Raw genomic sequence first — 26033 nt, 5'->3', positions numbered from 1 at the left:
TTAATTGTTCAGTAAAGTGATATTACTTTCAGTGCACCATGGCATTGGCGATGACTGTATTTTTTTGTGACTGTATAAACTTTTGTCCTCATACATGTATGTGTTGTGTTGTGGTTATGCAGGACCAAGAGGACTCATCTGCTGTATGTCAGTTCACACACTCACGGGGTGAGCAAACTTCACTAAAGAGAGCTCATAGTTTTGTCACAGAGACTGTCACTCCTTTTATCTTCCCTCACACACGCTCTCGCCCTCCGCTCGTCCCCGCCATGCCCACCCTTCCTGAGGAAGAGGAAGACTCCCCAGAGGAGCTCGACAGTACATCCAGCTCACCCTCCACAGTGAGTCAATCTGTCTTTCCCATCACACTCATGATGATTTCTCATCTCAGGTCCAGGACAGGCTTTCACCTTTTCAGAATTCAGGCTACTTTCACAGTGTCTCCAAATGATAATTTGTGTATTCGTGCCATTCTTTTCTTTTTCTGCATTCTATCTTTTCTATGGTAATGACGTTGCTTTGTTAAGCCTAGGCTAAAAACAACAGCAACATAGAGGGATTTGCAGTACAAATGTTGTCTTACAACATGTTAACATGTAGCCACTGTGCTAGACTACTGTCTCTTTTTATGGAGCAACAGAAAGGTACAAGCTGGTAATTACATCTTTATTCCCTGCTCTTGTATCATCCAGTCTCAAATTTAAAGAGGTGAAGACCAGGCCCACTAGCAGTATATTATAATGTTTTAGAGGGGTTTCCTTCTACAGGCCATTGTCCTGCAGGACAGTGGACGCCCCTGATGTTGTATTATCTATTGTTTAATACAGCAAAATCGGAAATTCATACATTTTATGTGGCGCAAGAAAGTGACAGGCAGAAAAGCTGTGCTAAATCCAGTCAGCACAGTCAGACTAAAATTGATCGAAGTGTGCTTTGAGTAGAATTTCATACAACTTGGTCCCAATTTGAATCCATTTTTTCCCCCCCAAATTCCATTTTATTTTGTTCCAAATTATTTATTCTTTCTGTTTTTATTTTCCTGGACTCCTTTTTAATGGTTAAATTATGCTTCATTAAAGAAAAAGCTTGTCTAATTAATATAATAATATATATCAGTATAGTAAGTTTAACAAAAATGTCCCATGACGTTCTGTTTTATTGTTACTAAATTCTTTAAGCATTTCTACTTTAAAACTTTTTATTTACATTAATTTTGCAGTAGCCCTATATATATATATATATATATATATATATATATATATTTTTTTTTTTTTTTTTTTTTTAAATAAATTCTATGTTATGTATTTAGTTTTTCTGGTTATCAAATGAAGGCATGAAACTGTAATTTAATTGATTCTTTAATCAAATGAAAAGGAAACAATTTTAATACTATTAAAATTAAACATGGGGAAAAATAGTGTGAGATTATTACTTTAAAAAAATATTTTTAATAATTAATTAGCAGTAGTAGTAGTAGTAGTATGTAAATCGTAAATTCTACTGCACAATAATATATTTCTGACACTGTTTATTCCAGTTAAAACAAACTTTTATTTAGATTAAAGTAAATACGTTTATGCTTCTATGTGTACTGTATATGATATAACAATAGTTTTACTCAAATGAAAGGATATGCTCATGAAGTGACTCTCAGAGCAGTTCTGGAGATGTTGCTCATATATTTATGTCCTCATTTAGTGAGATGACAGACGAAGAAATCACTGCAAACGTCACATGCACTTCAGTATGTGTGTAGTAAACGAAATTGCATGTCTGCACCACTCATTAACACAGACAAGCAGAAGATGCATGGTTCATATTTATATAGTTTACTAAATAGTGTACTGACCTACTTTTGATTAATTAATCCAAACTTAGAAAAATTCTGTGACATTTCGCATTATACAGTACATTCAATTTTTATGACTGGATTTTGAATCACTGCTAGTGCTAAATGGTATTTCATGTTTTTTTTTTGCTAAATATGATCAGATTCAAATTAACTATGCAAAAAAATGGATTTGGATTTCTTACAGTACAGGTATGTGCCAAAAAAAAATTATATCAAGGGAAAGTCCATTTATTTCAATAATTAGTTTCAAATAGTGAAAGTTCACTACATACAAAGTGAAATATTTTAAGCCTTTATTTTTTTCAATTTTGATGATTATGGATTAAAGACAAAAAAAAAAAAATCCAGTATTTCACAAAATTAGAATATTTCAAGTGACCAATAAAAAAGGATCTTAAACACATGTTGGCCTTCTGAAAAGTTTGTTAATATACTGTATTATGTCCCCAGTATTTTGTTGGGCCTCCTTTTGCACTAATTACAGCTTCAAGGCAGTGTGGCATGGAGGCGATCAGCCTTTGACACAGTTGAGGTGTTATGGTAGCCCAAGTTGCTTTGATATTGGCCTTCAGCTCGTCTGCATTTCGGGGTCTCTGTTCCCTCATCTTCCTTTTGACAATACCCCATAGATTTTCAATGGGGTTTAAGTCAGGTGAGTTTGCCGGCCAATCAAGTACAGTTATTCCATAGTGATTAAACCAGGGACTGGTAGTTTTGGCTTTGTGGGCAGGTGCCAAATCCTGCTGGAAAATAAAATCATCATCTCCAAAAAGCTTTTCGGCAGCAGGAAGCATGAAGTGCTCTAGAATTTCCTGGTAGACAGCTGCGTTGACTGTGGACTTGATAAAATACAATGGACCCACACCAGCAGATGACATGCTCCCCAAACCATCACTGACTGTGGAAACTTCACACTGGACTTTAAGCAGCTTGACTTTTGTGCCTCTCTGGTCTTCCTCCAGACTCTAGGACCTTGATTTCCAATTGAAATGCAAAATTTGGGCAACAGACCAGTACTTTGTCTCCTTAGCCCAACACAGACGCTTCTGACATTGTTTTTGGTTCAGAAGTGGCTTGGTGCACGTAATTCTCCAGCTCTGCCCTCCAAAGGCAAACCGCAGTAACTACACCTTTGGTCAAAACTGAGTTAAGGCTTAAAAAAGACTTTGTGACGACGATTTTGCCTTGTGGCAAAGTCTCCTGGTTCAATTTTGTACTGTTTCAGAGAAACGAGAGTGTCAACATGTTTGACTAGCTGGTGTAAAAACTAAAAACTTTAATTTTTCTCAGTTTCAGTGTTGGCGTAGTTACTGCACTTTGCCTTTGGAGGGCAGAGCTGTAGCCCATGTCATGCAGACGTCTGTATGTGGTGGTTCCTGATGCACTGACACCAGCCTCACTCCACTCCTTATGAAGCTCCCCCAGATTTCTGAACCGCCCTTGCTTGACAATCCTCTCAAGGCTACGGTCATCCCTATCACTTGTGCACCTTTTCCGGCCACATTTTTTTCTTCCTCTTAACACTTTGTTAATATAATTCGATACTGCGCTCTGTGAGCATCCATCTTCTTTTGCAATTTCCTTTTGAGACTTGGAGGGTGTCAGTGATGGTCTTCTGCACAACCGTCAAGTCAGCAGTCTTCCCCATGATTCTGAATCCTACTAAGCCAGACTGACATAATTTAAAGGCTGAGGAAACACTTGCAGGTGTTTTGCGTTAATTATCTGACTTGAATGGGACACAGGGGCTGTATCCGAAATCGCCCCCTATACCCTCAAATAGGGCACTATTTGAGGGGACAGCCATTTTAAGTGGTGTTCGAAACCATAGTGGACGTTCTCGAGTGCACTCATTCAATCCCACAATGCACCGCAAAAACGAGTGTACAACCGATGTACGCTCAACAGCTAGAGATAACCCATAATGCACCGTGAGAGTCGCGCGCCGACTGAATTCCCGCGTCTCTCCAGACGATGGCGCCCGCAGCTGAATCATCCATCTGTTCATTTTACAACGTGCTCGTCCACTGCGTAATGCAGCGTACAACACAGGTACAAATTTGTTGTAAATTGATTATTAAATTGTTTAACCAAGGTTTATACATAAACTCCTTGACATAGTTCAAGATAAATCCTTTAATCTTACTACTCAAACTGTCCGTTTTAAATGGTTGTTAAACAGTAAGCAATACTATGCAAAAGCGGCAGTCCTTCCGGTGCACTTAGTGTCCGAATTCACTCACTCGTTTTCATTCACTCCTTCAAGTGAACTGTACTAGTGGACTAATATAGGGGGCGATTTCGGATACAGCCAGGGAGCCTACATTGTTGAACTTTGTCATGATATTCTAATTTTGTGAAATACTGGATTTTTTTTCTTTAATCCGTAATCATTAAAATTGAAACAAATAAAATAAAAGCTTGAAATATTTCACTTTGTGTGTAGTGAACTAATATAAAATACAAGATTCAGTTTTTGAAACAAATTATTGAAATAAATGGACTTTCCCTTGGTATTCTAATTTTTTGGCACATACCTTTATTAATAAACACACCAACACCAATGTTCAGCATGAGAAATCAGTCCAGCTTCCTCCTGCAATTTGTTTATTAAGACCAATGTCTCAAAAATGGCAGACAGGCTGACAGTACGTGGCGCTTAAAAAAGCATAAATGCAGCAGTACACAAGGGCAACATTGTACAACTTTGACTTCTGCATGTCAATTTAAAGAAAGGGAGCCAAAGACTATTTACACGTTTTTTCGAAGAGCTGTTCAAATTTTTGTATTTGTTATTGTACTTCTCAAACAATACCAAATACAAGATCACACACACAAAAGAACTGGTTCTGGAAACCAGATACAAACCCATTTGAGCACCCTGTCGCTGGTTGGTAAAAAAGTCAAATTTGTCAGTGTTTGATATATAACTGACCCAATCTAGCTCATCGAACACAATGCAATTCTGTTTTGTGCAACTAGTGGTGCAAAAATGACTCTCTTCACCTTCAAACATGTGCCCTAACCTCATCACATCTGACATATGATCCCTATAAAGATGTTCATCTGAGGAGGAAGAAATGAGTGTAATCTTTGCCTGAAAGACAACATTCCACTCTTCCTCAGGATTCAGATATTATCAGTAGCTTAATGCCACAGAATGGGTATTTAAAATCCTACTAGCTTTATAATGTCACGTTACACAGTTAAGGCCCCAATGCCGAAGATCTTTTTATTCTTTGCTTAATGGTAGAAGGGTATAAAGAAGTTGAAATTTGCATTGATATACAATTTGTCCTTCTGGGAGCAGAATTTAGCCAAATTTGTAAATATGTGCTGCACAATTTCCTCTCAATAACGAAATAAAGGCAACAAAATTATTAAGAAAACAGCAGTTAAGTAAGTATACGTCATTCACGTGAACGTGAACTTATCGCTTTTCCTTTAGGTTCGGTATCTTTAGGTTTGCTGTCAAAAATGCCAGTGTCAATGCTTTCCTTTTTGGTCCAAACCAAATGGACCAAACAAACCGAACTACCAATGTGAACATACCCTTAAACTCCTGAAACGAACTCCAAACAAACTTAGTTTTGCCCTGAATTTGTCTGAAATTACATTTAGCTTGTTCTTCGATTTCGCTTGAAGTATATTAGGCTCTTTACGAAAGTCTCTCTGTCATGGCCTGTGAGTGAGAAGCACTTTTGCTCCACCAAAGAAGACAAGCTTCAGGATTTACTGTTCTGTTTTCCCTTTGGAGACCACAGACCATTTCAACATCAAAGCCTGTCAGGGGTTGTTGTTTCATTATAGCCATTATGTTATTCTTGAGTGAGTACAATCCACTCATGCAGTGACTCATAAAAGGTTGGGACCCAGATAAGACCACTCTTTAAAATCATATTACACTTCAGTAATCTAATCCCAGAATAAAGGCCAAACAAATAAAGCTTCCACTTTGTACTGAAGTACCAAACTCAAGGGCTTTAGCGCAGAGTGATAGTTCTTGTGTATAAAAGAATGATAGCACTTGATGTTGTGGGGCATGCTGTAGATCTCTGTCACTGAGCACTTTCCTGATGCTATTCGAAGAGTTTTTTTAATAGAGTAATTCTGTAATCTGAAATCAAAAGTATTTACATAGATCAATTATAAATCAGTAGTTACAGAATCGCGCAGTATTTAAAAAAAGAAAACACAACAGTGTAATTGGACTATTGCAAAGACTAATATTTTGCTTCCTCTTGTAAAGGGGATGTTATCGGAGCATGTTGTTTTTCCCATGGGATAAAGCTAAGTGTTTTAAGCTGGCATGTGTGAAATTGTTTGTGCAGGGAGTAAAAATTGGACCTGCTGCACAGCTAACATCTCGCTGTTTTGAGATGTACAGAAATAGTCCAAACTGCTGTCCCACAACCAATTTAAAAAAAACACATTTAAAAAGCATTTAAGTAGTTAAATATTCGATGTTTACTAAGATTGTTCTATTATTTATTGAAAGTCATCATTTAATGGGTACTTTTAATGGAGAGGTGGCTGTCCTGAAACCTACCCCCTAAATTTCAACTTATGAAAATGATTTGGAAATATTTTTAAAAGTGTCTTTCAAAAGTGAAGTTCCAAAAAAAATAATTTATTTTCTTTGTAAATTATGAAATTGTATTTAAAAAAAGGTTTTGCACATTTTTAAGTCACCACCAAAGCAGTGAATGTTTTAGTCCATTGGCTGAGACTGATTTTAACTACACCCTACATTTATGATCAGGAAATATATATTTCACTCTCTCTCATAGCTACATGGTAGATGGGCGCAATTATGAGGTAAATGTGTTTAAAAGTTCAACTTTATGCCTTTTACAAAGAAAAATTGAATATAAAATACAACAAATCTTATAAATTACACTTGAAATATACTTAAAAATGTAATTGTCATTGATTTACCGCTTTAAAAATTTAACAAAATAGCAACAATATATGTTTACAATGTAGATGCAAGCAAAATCCTAATGGGTCAATATAACCATTATTAAATTATATATTACTGTTTCACAATTACTAAAAAAAAAATGTACCTTGGATATTATACGATTTGCAAAAATACAATTCTTTTTTGAAAAATGCTTTTTTTCCAAGATGTTTCCAACTCTGACTTTGGATTAATTCTGTAGAATGGCCCATATATTTAACTCTGATTTATTTTTTATTATATTGTCATTTTTCTCCAAGCACAAATCTAGTACAATGTAGCTAGATGTATGGTTTAAGCAACAACAAAAAAGCAATAAGCTAAAAACAAATTGTATACTGTCTGAATGTTGAGGTGTGTCAGTAAATAAGTTTTAAAATAGACAGAAACAGTTAAATATTGAAACTACAGAAACTAAAAAAATATTGATACTGTTCAATAATTGATATAGCGCTGATGTCATGCATCCTTATCTGTCATATTATACACACAAAAATGCTTCTCCTAAATTTATCTTGTTGTAAAAGTTTTTATTAGAAAACAAGACAAAATGTAAATTTTAGCAGTGTGCCAAAAATGACAATTCTGTCATCATTTACTCAGCTTCATGTTGTTCCAAACTTGTATGAGTTTCTTTCTTTTGTTAAACACAAAAGAAGATATTTTTAAAAAAATTGGTAACCAACAGTTGCTGGTAGCCATTATTGTCTATAGAATGGAAAAAAAAAACTGTTTGGTCACTTATCCTCCAAAATATCTTCATTTTTGTTCGAACTATCCCTTTAAGTTTCTAATGAGCAAGTTCAAGCTGTGCCACTTTTGCTTTTTTAATTCCACATTTCTCTTTGTATTACATCAGTGAGTTACAACAGGAACAGGCCAGATCACATTTAGCTTAATGGGAACATTCCCCAACTCATCTTGAATTAACATTATCATGCCGAATGTGAATATTTAGGAAAATATTTTAACCTCTGCAAAGTAAAAGTGTCCGTTTTAAACATGTAAAATTCTCAGCCTCTCTGCTCTCCAAAAATGTGTTCAAAAACATTACAGGCAGTCATTGAAGCATCATCCTTTTTTTATTTTCTTTTTTTTTGCAGTACGCTCCAGTTGAAAGCAAGACGGTGAATGTAAGCATGACTCCACCAGCTATTGTGCTTCCAAGACAAGTCAGCAAGCAGGAACCCTGTCCTCTGGAGAAAGCAAGGTATTGATGATGACCTATTAAAGATTAATTAAAAACCCTTCTTTATCGTTAAACAGCAGTTTTAGTAATTCAAGCAGTGTAGAAGCTCATAAAGAGTCACTGTTTGTCCTTGCGTTGAATAAATACTTACTCTGTTATGTTTGTAATGTCTTGGTTTAATGTTTGTTTTCAATCTGTGTGTCAGACCACACAGCCCTAGGCCTCGTCTCTCCCGAAACTCTGCATCTTCATCTCCCATGACCACCGTGGGTATGTTCAACTACACACTCTAACATGATAAGACACTGCTTTAGATATCTATTTACTATTTCAAATGGCAAAGTATAAGATAATGTAACTTTATGGCCCGGTTTCACAGACAGGGCTTAGACTAAGCCAGGATTAGGCCATGGATCAATTAGGACATTTAAGTAATTTTTTTTTTAAACGTGCTTAGAAAAAAACATTACTGGTGTGCATCTTAAAACAAAAAAAGCCACTGATATATTTTTAAGATCAGTCAGTGCAAGTTTATTTCAGTTGAAACAGCTCAGACTTACATTTTAGTCTAGGGACTGTGAAACAGGGGGTATATGTTTAAATTTGGTTAAAGCTTTGAAGTAATGCATTATGGAAGGCTGTAGTTGAGGGAAGCTTAAAATAACATGAGCTTGTTGTTTCCACTTTGACTTCTGTTTACTTTCTTCCTACGTTGACATTTGTATTACAGTGGTGTTTAGGTTTTGTGTTTGTATTTGTGTTTAAGATGATGATGGACACGTGATAGATCTGGTGAAGGATCAACTTCCTGAGCTGCAGTTATCTGAAGAGGATCGTCAGAAGAATCTGGAGCTGCTCGAAGAAGCCAAGAAAGTCAGCGATCGCTTTCTGCAGCGCAGAGGCCGACGCTCCACCTGTAGCCTCACTGAATCTCCAACAGGTACAACAGATTTTTAAAAACAGGACTACTTTCCTATCTAGTTTCTCAAATGTTTCCATAGGAGGCCTTTTTTTAACTTAAGTGATTTAAACTAAAAATATGTTATGTACACACACCAAAAAAAAACACATTTATTAAATTAAATTTGTTTATTTAACATAATGTAATGTTAAATTATGTTTTTACTCAATTAAAATTGTTAGTGTAATGAAAAAATGTAGATTTACAAAATTTATTAAATTACATTACGTACACAATATACATACATACATACATACAGTACACACACACACTACCAGTTAGGGTTGTGCCGATAGACAGAGATATCGCCTGTTGCTGATGCCTTTGACGATAGTAAGACGATTATTAACATTATCCGTCAAAAAGGCACCTAACTTTAGTGATGCAGCGTGGAGAGTCGGTTCTAGGATGCTTCAGAAACTTGCCGCGGTATAAACACAAGGATAGAGTGGATAGCGCCGCAGATGTGTGCAGTGAAAATGGGTAAGAGATTTTTTCATCATACAGTGTACATAGATTAAGTGTAGACAGTCATTAGGATAACAGAGGTAGTAAAATGTGGTTTAGGCTTAAATAAATACGATATATCAGAATCCGCCTGTATATAGTAAACATAAACATTCATAATTATAATTCAGGATTTTTTTCAGTCATTATTTCATATTACTTTGGTTGTCTGATAACAGAAACACTAAAATATAACAATGGAAACAGTTTTGTTGAGAACTGGGCTGCATCCAATGACAGTATGTGGGCACTGAGAGGCAAACAAATGTAATAATAAATGTAGATTTTGCATGTTCAGAAGAAGTGAGCTGCCCTGTCCTGCAAATAATGTAAACAGGCTTGTGTAAGTAAATTGCTCAGTGCAGAGAAAGAGAAGTAATGGGAACCTGGTATTTCTATGTTCTTTCTTTTTTTTCCCATGTGTCGAATAGACATGAACAAGTTATTTGAAAAACATCTATGACCTTTGAAACATGTCTAGTCTTTATGCTCTATGTCGAGTATGGTTTCACTAATAATAAACATATACAGGTCCTTTTCAAAAAAATTTGCATATTGTGATAAAGTTCATTATTTTCTGTAATGGACTGATAAACATTAGACTTTCATATATTTTAGATTCATTACTACACAACTGAAGTAGTTCAAGCCTTTTATTGTTTTAATATTGATGATTTTGGCATACAGCTCATGAAAACCCAAAATTCCTATCTCAAAAAATTAGCATATTTCATCCGACCAATAAAAGAAAAGTGTTTTTAATACAAAAAAAGTCAACCTTCAAATAATTATGTTCAGTTATGCACTCAATACTTGGTCGGGAATCCTTTTGCAGAAATGACTGCTTCAATGCGGCGTGGCATGGAGGCAGTCAGCCTGTGGCACTGCTGAGGTGTTATGGAGGCCCAGGATGCTTCGATAGCGGCCTTAAGCTCATCCAGAGTGTTGGGTCTTGTGTCTCTCAACTTTCTCTTCACAATATCCCACAGATTCTCTATGGGGTTCAGGTCAGGAGAGTTGGCAGGCCAATTGAGCACAGTAATACCATGGTCAGTAAACCATTTACCAGTGGTTTTGGCACTGTGAGCAGGTGCCAGGTCGTGCTGAAAAATGAAATCTTCATCTCCATAAAGCTTTTAAGCAGATGGAAGCATGAAGTGCTCCAAAATCTCCTGATAGCTAGCTGCATTGACCCTGCCCTTGATAAAACATTTCTGCAAAAGGATTCCCGACCAAGTATTGAGTGCATAACTGAACATAATTATTTGAAGGTTGACTTTTTTTGTATTAAAAACACTTTTCTTTTATTGGTCGGATGAAATATGCTAATTTTTTGAGATAGGAATTTTGGGTTTTCATGAGCTGTATGCCAAAATCATCAATATTAAAACAATAAAAGGCTTGAACTACTTCAGTTGTGTAGTAATGAATCTAAAATATATGAAAGTCTAATGTTTATCAGTACATTACAGAAAATAATGAACTTTATCACAATATGCTAATTTTTTGAAAAGGACCTGTATTTGCTTAAAGCATCCATATTTGCCCATGCCAATGTTGATTAGAGTATTAAAAACGTTTAAAAAATACTAATTTAAGGAACATTTAGAACAGATAAAAATGTGCGATTAATCGCGAGTTAACTCATGAAAACCATGCGATTAATCGCAATTAAAAAATTTAATCGGTTGACACCCCTAATCTGAATATATTTTAAATTGTTATTCCTGAGATCAAATCTACATTTTCAGCATCATTACTCCAGTCTTCAGTGTCACATGATCCTTCAGAAATCATACTAATATTCTGATTAGCTGTTCAAGAAACATTATTATTATCAATATTTAAAACAGATGACTACACTAAGGATTCTTTTTGATGGATAGAAAGAAATAATAGATATTAATACTTTTATTTACTAAGGATGCTTCAAAATTTATTAAAAGTGGTTATAAAGGCATTTATAATATAAAATATTTCTATTTCAGATAAGATTATGCTGTTTTTCTGAACTTTCTGTCCATGAAAGAAATTTAAACAAATCAGCATACCATTCAAAATAATAACAATAAAAATTGTTTTTAAGCTAATCAGAATATGTGACCCTGGACCACAAAACCAGTCATAAGTGTAAATTTGTTGAAAGCTGAGTAAATAAGCTTTCCATTGATATATTGTTTGTTAAAATAGGACAATGTTTGGCCGAGATACAACTATTTGAAAACCTGGAATCTGATGGTGCAAAAAAATTTAAATGTTAAGAAAATGGCCTTTAAAGTTGTCCAAATGAAATTCTTAGCAATGCATATTACTAATCAAAAATCAAGTTTTTATATATTTATGGTAGAAAATTTACAAAATATCTTCATGGAACTTGAACTTTACTTAATATGCTAATGACTTTTGGCATACAAGAAAAATCGATAATTTTGACCCATACAGTGTATTTTTGGCTATTGCTACAAATATACCCGTGCTACTTAAGACTGGTTTTGTGGTCCAGGGTCACATATTAGAATGATTTCTGAAGGATCATGTGACACTGAAGACTGGAGTAATTATGCTAAAAATTCAGCTTTGAAATCACAGGAATAAACTACGTTTTAAAATATTTTCAAATGGAAAACAGTTATTTTAAATAGTAAAAATATTTCAAAATTTTACTGTTTTTGCTGTATGTTGGATCAAATGAAGAGACTGCTTAAAAAAATCTTACTGTTCAAAAACTTTTGACTGGTAGTGTGTGAATATATATTACTTTTTTATCTAATTAATTTAATAGCATTTCATGTATTAAAATAGTCAAGTCTTTTTTCTTTCTTTTTTATTTTACTGAAAACAACTTTTGAAATAAAAAATACTGTGGTTGGTTTAATATAAATGAAAAGATTACAGCAGAAGTAAGAAATGGTTTAGCCTGTGTGTGGGACCGGTCGAAAACCACTGTTCTAGGATCTTTTCTTTATTTTTCTTTATTTATTTTTTAAAGTTTCACAAACATTTCCTTCAACAATAATGTTTCAGGTTTAACCATGAAGTGCTTTTGAAGGCAGTTTGACATTTTTCTTCACATATTCAGCCTTTTCTAGTTAATGGACAGCATACTGTCAACTAAACAATTGAAAAATGAAGAACAACTGAAGATAATTTATGAACTTTGAATATGAAATTTATGAAAATAACTTTTAATTGACATTAATAATGAGCTAAAGTTATTGTTTTTGTTACGATCTTGAAATGTTTATTTCAGAAGGAGCTTGTTTATTTTCAGCTTTTGCGACTTCCTCGCTTATCAGCCTGTAACATCATGTCCTCGTGTCCTCAAATGTCTTTCGCACCAGCCAAATTTCTTTTTAATCCTGCGCAACAACTTCAGCTTACTGACTTGGGCATATATTCATATATTGAGAGATAATGCAAAGTGATATCCCAACTATTGAAACTATGATGCTCAGTGCATGTCCAAAAATGGCTAACATTGGCTTTGGGTTACAGCTCTCTCCCCAAACCCAACGCCATGCTCCTCCCCCAGACCATCCAGAAGCAGTTCCCTCTCCTCACCCCCACAGCAAGGTACCATTCTATGCTGTCAGTCACGTTTGCCCGCAGAGATCCGTGCCATGCATCTGTGCTAAATGGTTTTGTTTCTCCACCAGGTCCTGAGGTCACCTCAACTCCTCCAGGAAGTCCCTCTATAGCTAGGGTGAGTGTCACTTTAAATTCCCTTCTGTATAGCGTTGATTTTGTGTCCTCCTGGTTATGATAAATATTGGATTGTTTGTGTATGTGCTCAGCATCTGGAGGTACCAGCTACTAATGACCAAGGGGACACCAGTAAACCAGAGCAGGAGGTTTGTGTAACAAATATTATTTCTTCTGCTCCTCTCACTTTAATTTTCATTTGTCAGTGTTTGAGATATTAAAACAATTAGCCATGTTATTCTTTTTTTGTTTTTACTTAAAATGTTGTTCAGTGTTTTTTGCAAAATGATCAGGTCTTTTGTAAAAAAATAAATAAAATTGTAGTATATTTTAAAAAAAGGAAATATATACTGAATATATACCAAGTATACTTTGAAGAATGTACACTACTAGTCAAAAGTTTTTGAACAGTAAGCTTTGTAATGTTTTAGTCTGTTCTGCTCACCAAGCCTTTCTTTATTTGATCCAAAGTACAGCAAAAGCAGTGAAATTTTAAAATATTTTTACTATTTAAATTTAAAATAACTGTTTTCTATTTGAATATATTTAAAATGTAAGTTATTCCTGTGATTTCAAAGCTGAATTTTTAGCATCATTACTCCAGTCACACATTTTTTCAGAAATCATTCTGATTTTCTGCTCAAAAACATTTATTATTAATATTTAGTTGAAAGCAGCTGAGTAGAATTTTTCCAGGTTTCTCTGATGAATAGAAAGTTCAGAAAAACAGCATTTATTGGGAAATTGGCAAAAATATGAAAATACAGAGTTTTTTTGTGCATACAATCTACAAATCAGCCACAATCCAGAAAAAAAGCACACAACTGTGAAGGGGTGACTCTCTAAAACATCAAGAGTGCAAAACACTACAATACACTCACACACACACACACTTATACACACAAAAACACACGCACACACAAATGAATGTGTGTCATTTCAAAAGCTAATTTTGGGAAATGTGTGAAATAGAGGCAATCAATGTAAGAAATAAAGCACACAGCAATGAAAGCATGAGACTGTAAGCCATCAGAGTTCCAAAATAGACACACACACACACACACACACACACACACACACACACACACACACACACACACACACACACACACACACACACAGGGAAATATGAGATTGGTGAGACTGTAACAGAGGAATGTGAGACTATGAATCAAATAAAAGGGAGACATTGGATCCAAAATCCAAAAGTCACACACCATGTCACACACACACACACACACACACACACACACACACACACACACACACACACACACGGAAAAAAGATTTCAAAACAAGCATCATTTGCTCAAAGTGCTATATGGAGACACTCTGTTGTGATTTGTCACAACCTGATCTGTAATCACAATTAGTATGTAAATAATATGTAATTATAGTTAGAATGATATTTAAAACAAACTTTTTTTTCCTCTATTTTTTTATTTACTATTTGACAATTGTTATACTTTTCTGTTATTTTAGATTTATGTTCATAATTGCTGTTGCCTTTTGAATAAGAGTTACTGTTCATTGAATATGTAAAAAAAGAATGCACATAAAATGTAAATAGGGTTAGGATGATATTTAAAATATTTTTATTTCTCTATTTTCCATTTAATGTTTGATAATTATACTTTTGCTGTTATTTTGTTGCCCATGCTGTTGCTGTTCATAATTCCTGTGCTAAATAAGAGTTATTGTTTATTGAATTTTACAAAAAATTATTTAAATCAAAATGTTCATTATAAAAAGGTTACAAAATAAAAAAAATGGTATGACTGAAAGAACGGCATTTTTATTCAGTTAGAATTAAAACAATGGGTAACAAAATGCTTTCCATTGTTTCTCTTTCTAATGCAATGTTCTGGTTTGACTGTATTATAAAGTAAAACTGGCACTTCAAATTACCAGTTAAACCAATCAAACAAACAAAAAACTTGGCAAATAATAAAAAAATAGTCTTTGATAATCTAATTTTATATAATAAAATCCACAACCTGAAAAGGCATTGGCAAATATGTGCAAAAACAACTAGAATTCACAAATCCTTCTATAGAGAGCATTACATCCATCTAGTGGTTAAAATAGGATATTGCCTGGTAATTATGCTCACTACGCCACCAGATGGCACAAATCCGACTTCAAAAAATTATTTTCTATAGGCCAGGTATCTACTTTAAACTAAAATACAGCATTAATTAAAAGAGAATAAAAATTATATATATTAAAAAAAATTCTATTATATTCAATGGCAAAAAATAGATCATAATTGTAGCATAAATATTAATTATTATCATAAAATTCTGTCAAAACACGACAGAAAAAAAGAAAAAATATTATTGAACAAAAATACATTTGATTGATTTTACTGAAAAAAAGGAAATAATGATTTCAGGGCTCCGGTCACTTTTGACCGTGAGGGCCCTGAGTGTGACTGGTCGGGGAAGAACCCCAGAGGGTTAAATTTAAAATAACTGTTTTCTATTTGAATATATTTAAAATGTAAGTTATTCCTGTGATTTCAAAGCTGAATTTTTAGCATCATTACTCCAGTCACACATTTTTTCAGAAATCATTCTGATTTTCTGCTCAAAAACATTTATTATTAATATTTAGTTGAAAGCAGCTGAGTAGAATTTTTCCAGGTTTCTCTGATGAATAGAAAGTTCAGAAAAACAGCATTTATCTGAAATGGAACACTTTTGTAAGATTCTAAATGTTTTTATCATCACTTTTGGTCAATTTAAAGCATCATTGTGAAATAAAAGTATTAATTTCTATCATTTCTGTCCCAAAAAATTTAAAATAAATTATGGTGACTCCAAGTTTTTGAATGGTTTCAGATAAATGCTGATCTTTGCATCTTTCTATTCATCAAATAATCATGAAAAAGTGGACTCAACTGTTTTAAATATTGATAATAATAATAATAATAATAGTAAAAGAAATTTTGAAAGGCAATTAAGTATATTAGAATGATTTCTGAAGGATCATGTGACACTGAAGACTGGAGTAATGATGCTGAAAATTTAGCTTTGATCACAGGAATAAATTACATTTTAAAATATATTCAAATATAAAGCAGCAATTTTAAATAGTAAAAATATTTCACAATAATTCTGCTTTTCTGTATTTTGGTTCAAATAAATGCAGGATTGGTGAGTAGAAGAGACTTCTTTACAAAAACATTAAAAATCTTACTGTTCACAAACTTTTGACTGGTACTGTACTTAAGTTGAAGTGATTGTAATGTTTTCGAACACTTAGATGTATGTTAATTGCAATTATATGTAAAAGTATCATAGTTAAAATGTATATTAGGTAGCAGTTAGCTGAACTTTAGAGTGCTTTTTGACCCACTTAAGCACATTTTTATATGTAATTTCATAATTACTTTTATTGTCTTTGAAATATGGTTCAGGTTTACTTTTGAATGCTGACAAGCATTTGAACACATTTAAAAGTCATTTCTATTGAAACACATTTGTAAGATATTATAAATTAAAATATATATTACAAAAATTTAAAAATATAATTTAAATATTTTTTGTAATTACACATTCATAACGATAAAGTTGCAAATTAGTACATTTACAATGTATTAGCCTCACATGTAAAATCAAATAACACACAATAGGTGACATTATAATCAAATACTTTACATGTACTTTAATATGTTCAAAAATATTTATTGTGCAATAAAATATTATTATAACAATTTTAAATGTAATGTAAAAAAAAGTAAGACTCAGATTCTCATAACATTCAATGCATGAACAGTTTTTAATTACTAATTTTTATTATGAATGTTAATTATGCATAAATATTTTATATATTATCCTGTTTTTTACACTTTGTGTACACACAGTTTTACACTTAAACTGTAACTTAGCATAAATGTATTTTTGTATAATGCACAATACACAATACAATATATCAAATATCAAAATAATTTTGCATTATATTATATTAACAGTATTCTAGTTAAATATACACTTGATTAATTTCATTAAATACATTATTTCAATTTTAACACATAAAACAAATATTTTAAACAGAACTGTATTAAAAAGTTCTTTCTCTTAATCACTGAACTCACTCTCCTCTTCTTTTTTCTCAGACGTTCACGAGGCTCGTAGATTGGATGCCCAGTGACAAGCGAAAGGTGTCCTCAGGAACTTTAACCCCGCGTTATGCCACCGCTGTACCAGCCAGAGATCCCGCTGTGGTTCAGAAGGAAAAACCCGACCATGGACAAGTGGAGAAGGGGAAGAACTCTGAACATGCAGCGCAGAAAAAAGAAGAAACGTCTGGCAGTGGCATCAGTCAACCTCCAGCTACAGGGGTAGCCAAACCCGTCCCCCGGCCACCCATGCAGCAAGCCCCATGCACGGCCGAAATCAAAACAATAGGGGCCTTCCCTCCTCTGATGAGAGCCGTCTCCTGGGACACGGTGGGCTCTATAAATATGAGGAATACAGCTCCCAAAGGGGAGGAGAGTCTCTCTGACACATCGAGGGAGTCTCTGTTTAAGTCCTCCGGGTACAAGGACTTCCCTGTGCCACCTGGGACCGTTCAGAAACTGTCCAAATTACGTGAGGTAATACTTTGTTGACTTTGGCCAATCTGGTAACTATGCTGTTTTAGTACTTTTAAATGTTCCTTTTATGGCTTTCTCTGAGATTTGAGTCTAGTTGGCAGAGTGAAGAGAATGTTATGTCCCCGATTTAGTAAAGTCACTATGGTTTTCATTCCTCCTGTAGGAGCACAAACTGATACGTAACCAGAGCATCTCCAGCTCAAAGCTTCCTGACCTGAGTGAAACGACCGAGCAGGAACGAGGTATGAACTCTGTGTGATCATCTCTATTCAGTCTGTGCATACTCTAGTGGAAAATACAGTGGTGTGAAAAAGTGTTGGCGCCTTCCTAATTTTTTTTTTTTTTGCATGTTTGTCACACTTTAATGTTTCAGATCATCAAACTAATTTAAGTATTAATCAAAGATAACACAAGTAAACACAACATACAGTTTTTAAATGAAGGGAACACAAAATCCAAAACTACATGGCCCTGTGTGAAAAAGTTGGTCCCTGTTAAAACATAACTGTGTTTTATCACACCTGAGTTCAATTTCTCGAGCCACACCCAGGCCTGATTTTTGCCACACCTGTTCACAATTAAGAAATCACTTAAATAAGACCTGCCTTCCAAAGTGAAGTAGACCGAAAGATCCTCAAAAGCTACTCATCATGTTGAGATCCAAAGATACTCGGAAACAAATTAGAAAGAAAGTAATTGAGATCTGTCAGTCTGGAAAAGGTTATAAAGCCATTTATAGAGATTTGGGACTCCAGTGTACCACAGTGAAAGCCATTGTCTACAAATGGCGAAAACATGGAACAGTGGTGAACCTTCCCAGGAGTGGCCGGCCGACCAAAATTACCCCAAGAGTACAGCGAGGACTCATCCGAGAGGTCACAAAAGACCCTACAACAACATCTAAAGAACTGCAGGCCTCTCTTGCCTCAGTTAAAGTCAGTGTTCATGACTCCATCTTAAGAAAGAGACTGGGCAAAAATGGCCTGCATGGCAGAGTTCCAAGACGAAAAGCAAAAAGAACATAAAGGCTCGTCTCAGTTTTTCCAGAAAACATCTTGATGATCCCCAAGACTTTTGGGAAAATACTCTGTGGACTGACAAGACAAAAGTTTAACTTTTTGGAAGGTGTGTGTCCCATTACGCCTGGCGTAAAAGTAACACAGCATTTCAGAAAAAGAATATAATACCAACAGTAAAATATGCTGGTGGTAGTGTGACGGTTTGGATCTGTTTTGCTGCTTCTGGACCTGAAAGACTTGCTGTGATAAATGGAACCATGAATTCTGCTGTCTACCAAAAAATCCTGAAGAACAATATCTGGCCATCTGTTTGTGACCTCAAGCTGAAGCAAACTTGGGTTCTGCAGCAGGACAATGACACAAAAAACACACCAAAACACACCAGCAAATCCACCTCTGAATGGCTGAAGAAAAACAAAATGAAGACTTTGGAGTGGCCTAGTCAAAGTCCTGACCTAAATCCTATTGAGATGCTGTGGCATGATCTTAAAAAGGCGGTTTATGCTCGAAAACCCTCCAATGTGGCTGAATTACAATTCTGCCAAGATGAGTGAGCCAAAATTCCTGCACAGCGCTGTAACAGACTCATTGCAAGTTATAGCAAACGCTTGATTGCAGTTGTTGCTGCTAAGGGTGGCCCGACCAGTTATTAAGTTTAGGGGGAAGACACTTTTTCACACAGGGCCATGTGGGTTTGGATTTTGTTTCCCCTTCATAATAAAACAATTAGTTCAAAAACTGCATGTTGTGTTTACTTTTGTTGTCTTTGATTAATATTTAAATTTGTTTGATGATCTGAAAAATCAGAAATGGGGCCAACACTTTTTCACACCACTGTAAATATACTAAAATGTATTTAAAATGTATTTATTTCATGCTAAGTATACTACAAATACATTTACATAAAATGTACTTAATAAAAATACCCTGCAGTTGTACTTTTAGTATACCAAACTGGTATATTTAAAGTCTGTTAACTAACTGACCATATTCACAGAGCGTTATTTAGAACTTCCGCATAACGATAAGCCAGCTCGTAAACTTCCGCCGAAGCTCATTTTATATGTGCTATATATAGGTGGACACTCTTGAGTAGGGATGGGTATCGTTAAGGTTTTAACGGTATTAATACTACTATCGATACCACTTATCGATTCGGTACTTTAACGGTACTCTTATCTGTACTTTTTGTTGTGTTTTTTAATTAAAAAACTAAACAAATTGAGAACAGAAATAACAACACTTTATTTTTTAAATGTAAAATAAATATCTATAGCTTAGCAAACACCAATGTTTGAGCAAATATCTGTTACACAAACGAAACCAATGATTGTAAAACAAATAAAATTTTCTTGTAAATGAATATATAATGATTTAACTACAAATTAATTTTTAGGTAAGCTCTGCTTTATAATTGTAAAAGCAGTACGATAAAGGCATTTTAATGTTTAATATTTAGGCTACTGCATAAAAAATATTCTAAATATTTAGCCTATTATGTAGTGTAAAGGTCTGGGTGTCTGTCCCTTTAAGGCTCGGGTTTCAGGGAATTTCCCTTGCACTGCACTCAAATGTATACAACATTATCAAGCTGCAGACTCGGAGCCTGCTGCATCGACAGTCCCGCACCCAGAGTCCCGCATTCTCAGACCCCTCGTTTTTCGAGACAGCGCCTCCTGCTGTTCGGAAGATCGTATAACACCCTAATCCAAATGCCATTTAAAACATTAGAATGCAATATTATGGTCTCTTTTTATTTAAAGTTATCCAAATAAATATTTGTGTTCCCTGCTTAATGCATGTGCCAAAAAAAAAAAAAAAAAAAAAATCATTGTGTTCTCAAACTAACTAATTACCCAGTATTTATTTTTTGAGCGTGGGTGTAATTGAAAGGAAATTACTGATGCAACCGATACAAATACAAATTTAACTATCATCTGAAAAATATTATGTGACATTATATTGCTACAATGTTTTAGTTTGTTTTTGTACAATGTTTCAAATTCCATTTTTTTCTTTCAGCTCAACATATAATGGTCTAATTAACATTATACCATGCTAACATTACAAAACCTGTTTTTTGATATTTTGAATGTGAAGCAAAACTCAAATAATAGACAAAACACCAATAATGAACAATTCTGTACTTTATTTAACGATCACCTTAATCAGTGTCATTTTGCTGTAAACAGGACAAAGCAAAGAAAAAAGGAAGCAAGAATTGTGTCAGTGACTTTATTTTCGTCTTCAATTGCATTAAAAAAAACTCCTCATTTATAAGTTGCTTTGGATAAAAGTGTCTGCTAAATGAATAAATGTTAAATGTAATGTAAATGCATAAGGTAAAATAATTACTTTCTGGGAGGCAAATGTTGCTTCTTTTCTCATTCTTTTTGCAATCACCCGGTCAAATTCCTCAACTTCACTAAAATAAAAGATGAATGCCATTGTCAAAAATATTGTGTAATAATAATATTTTTTTTGCAAATGCAAATTACAAGCATACCTAGGGTGATAAGTAGGGCCACAAAGGAACACCTCCTCAGCCTCCTGCCAGGATAATGCCTGCAGCTCACATAGGCCATGAATGATGGCCTGTCCATTTAAATAAATACATTAATTAATTAATGTATAAAACATTTCATATATGGCAATAATAGAAACAATCCAATTGACAAACATGTGCGGGCCTACCTCAGGAAAAAGAAAACTACAAATGAACTCCACTTCATTTGTGAGTTTTACAATTTAATCAAATTTTTTACAATGGTTTGTCTACAAAAAGTCCAAGGTTAAAGGCTAACGTTGGCTATCAAAATATTTTCGTAGGAAAAAAGGCGAAAAAACATACATTAACGGCTCTAATTTTGTTACAAACTTTCATTACAAATATTAAATAGACTGTTCATATGTTGGTGTATCGATGAGCTATAAAGTAGTTTGATTAAAAAATAAATCATTGAATAAAATTGACGATACTCACCGTGTTTCGGTTCTTCACGTGTTTATCCATGTGTTTATCCGATCCAATTTGAAAGGTGGCGCTGTCTCGAAAAACAAGGGGTCTGAGAATGCGGGACTCTGGGTGCGGGACTGTAGATGCAGCAGGCTCCGAGTCTGCAGCTTCATGCGGGAGCAATCATCCTCCTAATCGCTTTTGTTGTTTCTTTCTTTTAATAATAACCCCTTTTGTTAATGGTGACTGGCTTCGTGTGGTTATTAACGCACAGTAGGTTACAGTAGGCTATATGTATCTGAATGTGTGTTTATTAAATTATTAACATTATAATACTGATCATTTAGAGAGACATTATGTGATGTTTATGTCGTTATTTTAACAGCATGCATATCTGAGGAGGCGGATGATGAAGTAGAAGCTAGGCAGTCGAAAACTTTGCATTTCTCTATCTGCACATAATGCACTTTGGCTAGATGTTTGGATAAATTGCTTGTGTTTCCGCCTTTACAAGCAAAAATCCTGTTGCAACGAGCATGGTCCGTGTTCACACGGATGAAGTGTAACCATACTTTGGATCGTTTGACTCTCTCCGCCATCGTCACTCTATAAGCGCGAGCTCTCTCGTGTTGTGTGCGCGCGAGCTCTGTGTATTCTGTATTGCGGTTGCGGAACAGACTACATTTCGTGCGTGAGATTGCAAATAACGGCAGTACAAGCGAATAACGAATATTATTGCAAATTACAAAAAGCTGCTCAGGTAAAAGATGCTAGGTAATGTTTATTTAGTAATAATAAATGCGACATTTTTTTTTTTATTTCTCCAGTACCGACAGCAGAACCGTTAACGTCAGAGTTTATCGATACTTCGGTCTTTTATAATTTGGCACCGGGACCGATTAAGTACCGGGTTTCGGTACCCATCCCTACTCTTGAGACTCCTCTAATGCCTCGTTCTTATCAGAAACTGAGAAAAATAATAATTGCAACATCGTTAATAATGATAGCGGCATGAACATTCAGTTTCATATATAATTTAAATGCACAGCCTGGTAATCCCAGGAGAGTACCTGCATAGTTGTATATTTAAATGCTGACAGCTAGGGTTACCACTTTTAAGACCCAAAAATAAGGGACGCATTCGGGGGGGGGGGGACGCATATGGTTGTTGGGGTTATCTAAAAAGTGCTGCAGTAATATGGGACGTCCTGAATACGAACTGATTGTTTTTTTTTCTACTTTTTAGAAATGGGGTCTATATATCCCGTTAAAATGTAATAATGTCCCATATCTCAAAAATGCTGCAGTAAAAAGGTTTCATATGAGTTTTGCATATAATATGGGCCGTCCTGAATAAAATGCTGCAGTAATATGGGACGTCCTGAATAAGAACTGATCATTGTTTTTTTCTACTTTTTAGAAATGGGGTCTATATATCCCGTTAAAATATAATAATGTCCCATATCTCAAAAATGCTGCAGTAAAAAGGTTTCATATGAGTTTTGCATATAATATGGCCGTCCTGAATAAGAACTGATCATTGTTTTTTTTTTCTACTTATTAGACTCTAAAGTCTTATAATGTCCCATTTCTCAGAAAAGAACCGAAAATTACACCAATAAATAAAACGGATATTAAAGCTGAAATGCAAATAAATAAGTAAGTAAAAATTCACGAGCACTTTGTAGTATTATCTCTCAGTCCAGGGCTTCTAAATGAAAAGCGCTCTGCAAGCGCGTTCCCCTTCAGTCGAATCACTTCGACGTTACATGGGAATTCGCTTAGAATCCAATCATATCTGAGCCTTATACAAAAGGCCAATGAAAATTGGCGAGTGGCATTTGCATGATGCGCCACGCCCCGTACATACGGGTATAAAAGGCGACGTCATGCGCCAGTCAGACAGCTTCTTCGCTTCAGATCCGTCTGAATGTTGAGCCTGCTTTCTCTGCTAAGAGTCTACAATCTTCAAAAGAGTTCTTCCAGAGTTCCTGCTCTCTCTCCTGACGTGCTGCAACTAAAAGAGCTTATCCTTCTGCAGCCGTCAGCGATCTCCCGCGGGCTGCCGTTTTCACGGCCACTACAGCCGCTCTGCTTTCCAGCGAGAGAGTCCCGTTGAGTGCACAGCCGCCCCGCGGCTTTTTCCCTGGGCAGACCGGGAGCTAAAAGAGCAATTTCTCGCGGCCGTAAGACGTTCTTTTCAGAATGGCTTTTCGGCCGTGCGCTTCAGGATGCGGTAGTTTCCTCCCTCCTGCGGACGGACATGATCACTGCCTCACGTGTTTGGGGAGTGAGCACGCTGAGGCAGCGTTCATGGATGGTGAATGCATTCATTGCGAATGCATGACCATGAGCACGCTGAAGTCCCGCCGCTCGTTCGCGAGGCGGCTCCCCCCGTCTTCCTCTCGCGGTCCGTCGTTAAGCCGTCAATGCTTTTCGGCCACCGCGGCGAGACGCGGGGGGGACTTAACTGTCACCGTGCAGAACGCACCGCCGGCCCAGAAAGCCCTGCGGTCTTCTGTCACACAGCGTGGTCCCGTCGAGTTCCCGGAGCAGTACGCTTTCCCGCCCAGCGGGCTGAGCGTCTCCTTCGGTGCTCCTGCGGAGGATGAGATGTCGACCGCAGCATCAGAGGGAGAGTCGGTCGGCGAGGCGGACGCTTCGGCGGCGCGGCCCCCTCCAGAGGTGGCCGCTCCGTCTGAGGTGGACGTTGAGCTATCGACTATGCTCCTCCGGGCCGCCAGGGGGATCGGTCTGGAGGTGCCCCAGGCGCCCCCGGCCGATCCTTCTAGGCTGGATGATTGGTTCCTGGGGAGGGCCCCCGCGGCTCCACCTCGCCCCCCCTCGGTCCCATTCTTCCCGGAGGTGCACGAGGAGCTGACGAGATCCTGGCGGGCCCCCTTCTCATCACGGCCCCGCCCCAGCTCCTCTCCCCTCACCACCCTCGATGGCGGGGCGGCCAGGGGGTATGCAGCGATTCCCCGGGTCGAGCGCGCTGTGGCGGTGCATTTGTGCCCACGCGGCGCTGCCACCTGGAGGGATCGTCCGCATCTCCCGTCCAGGGCGTGCGAGCGCTCGTCCGCCCTTGCGGGCCGCGTTTACCACGCCGCTGGACAGGCCGCCACCGCCCTGCATGCTATGGCGATCCTACAAGTTTATCAGGCCCAGGCCCTGAAACAGCTGCACGAGGGTGGTCCCGACCAGGGGGTTATGGAAGAACTCCGCGCCGCCACCGACTTCGCCCTACGGGCGACGAAGGTCACGGCGCGTTCCCTTGGTCAGGTGATGTCCACAGCCGTGGTCCAGGAGCGACACCTATGGCTCACTCTGGCCCAGATGGCAGACGTCGACAAAGCTCGCTTTCTTGACGCTCCTATCTCCCAGAGTGGCCTATTCGGCGACACTGTCGAGGACTTTGCCCAGCAGTTCTCGGCAGTCCAGAAGCAGAGGGAGGCCATTCAACACATCCTGCCCCGCCGCGAGTCCAAACCCATCCCGCCGCCGGTGGCTCAGCCTCCCCCCGCTCGTCGCCGAGGGCGCCCCCCCGCGGCCCCCACCAAACCTGCTCCGTCGCCTGCTGAACCCAAGAAGGAGACGGCCCGACGTCGAGCTGGCCGCGGGGGTGCGGCGCCGCCCGCCTCTCAGGGACCTGCAAAGAACACCCGCAAGAGAGCCGCGAAACGTCCCTGACGCGGGCAACCCGGAGGTGGAGAAGTTTGTTCTTCAGGGGACGAGAACATCTGCGTCCCCGCTCCCGCTGGAGGGCCGGGGGTTGTTGTGCACTTTAACGCTGCCGCCGGCCCACGGGTCGGCGGTACCCACAACTTCAATAAAAGAGCAATTTCCTTCACCTCCGGGGCCTCGGCCCCGTGTTCCCGTTCCGGGCGGCACCAGGATGCCCTCTCGGAGCCGGACTCGGAGCTGTCTTTCGCCAGCGCGGGAACCTGGGAAGAAGGTAGGCCCTGCTCAGAGCAGCTTGTCTCCCCTTCCTGTTCCCCCCCTAGGCTGCCCCACCACGGTCACGTCGGTCAACGTTCCCTTGACACCCCTGTCGAGGCGCTTGGGGGCCTGGCTTCAGCTCCCCAGCCCCTCGCGGTGGTTGATACGGACGGTACGTCTCGGCTATGCGATTCAGTTCGCCAAAGCTCCGCCCAGGTACAGAGGTGTCCTTCACACTCGTGTCCACTCAGACACCCACGCCGCTGTCCTGCGTGCAGAGGTCGCAGTCCTACTGGCGAAGGATGCGATCGAGCTTGTCCCTCCAGCCGAGATGAGGTCAGGGTT

At 37.4% G+C, this 26033-nt stretch overlaps 1 protein-coding gene across 2 annotated transcripts in view; it reads left to right on the top strand.

Annotated features, from left to right (window-relative positions):
- mrvi1 (murine retrovirus integration site 1 homolog) overlaps positions 1-26033 on the top strand; it is a 59557-nt gene that overhangs the window by 6129 nt on the left and 27395 nt on the right. For both annotated transcript variants that reach the window (XM_073836837.1, XM_073836836.1), the window contains exons 2-10: positions 123-341; positions 7919-8025; positions 8210-8274; positions 8771-8944; positions 12968-13045; positions 13129-13175; positions 13267-13323; positions 17295-17774; positions 17938-18016. In XM_073836837.1, the coding sequence (XP_073692938.1) occupies positions 270-341; positions 7919-8025; positions 8210-8274; positions 8771-8944; positions 12968-13045; positions 13129-13175; positions 13267-13323; positions 17295-17774; positions 17938-18016 (1159 nt within the window). In that variant the 5' untranslated portion in view covers positions 123-269. The remainder of the gene's footprint in view (positions 1-122; positions 342-7918; positions 8026-8209; positions 8275-8770; positions 8945-12967; positions 13046-13128; positions 13176-13266; positions 13324-17294; positions 17775-17937; positions 18017-26033) is intronic.

This window comes from Garra rufa, chromosome 3 (genome assembly GCF_049309525.1).
Source record: "Garra rufa chromosome 3, GarRuf1.0, whole genome shotgun sequence".
In the NCBI taxonomy this organism is placed as follows: domain Eukaryota; kingdom Metazoa; phylum Chordata; class Actinopteri; order Cypriniformes; family Cyprinidae; genus Garra; species Garra rufa.
Note: the sequence above shows the minus strand (reverse complement) of the source record. Positions and strands in the feature narration are given on the sequence as shown.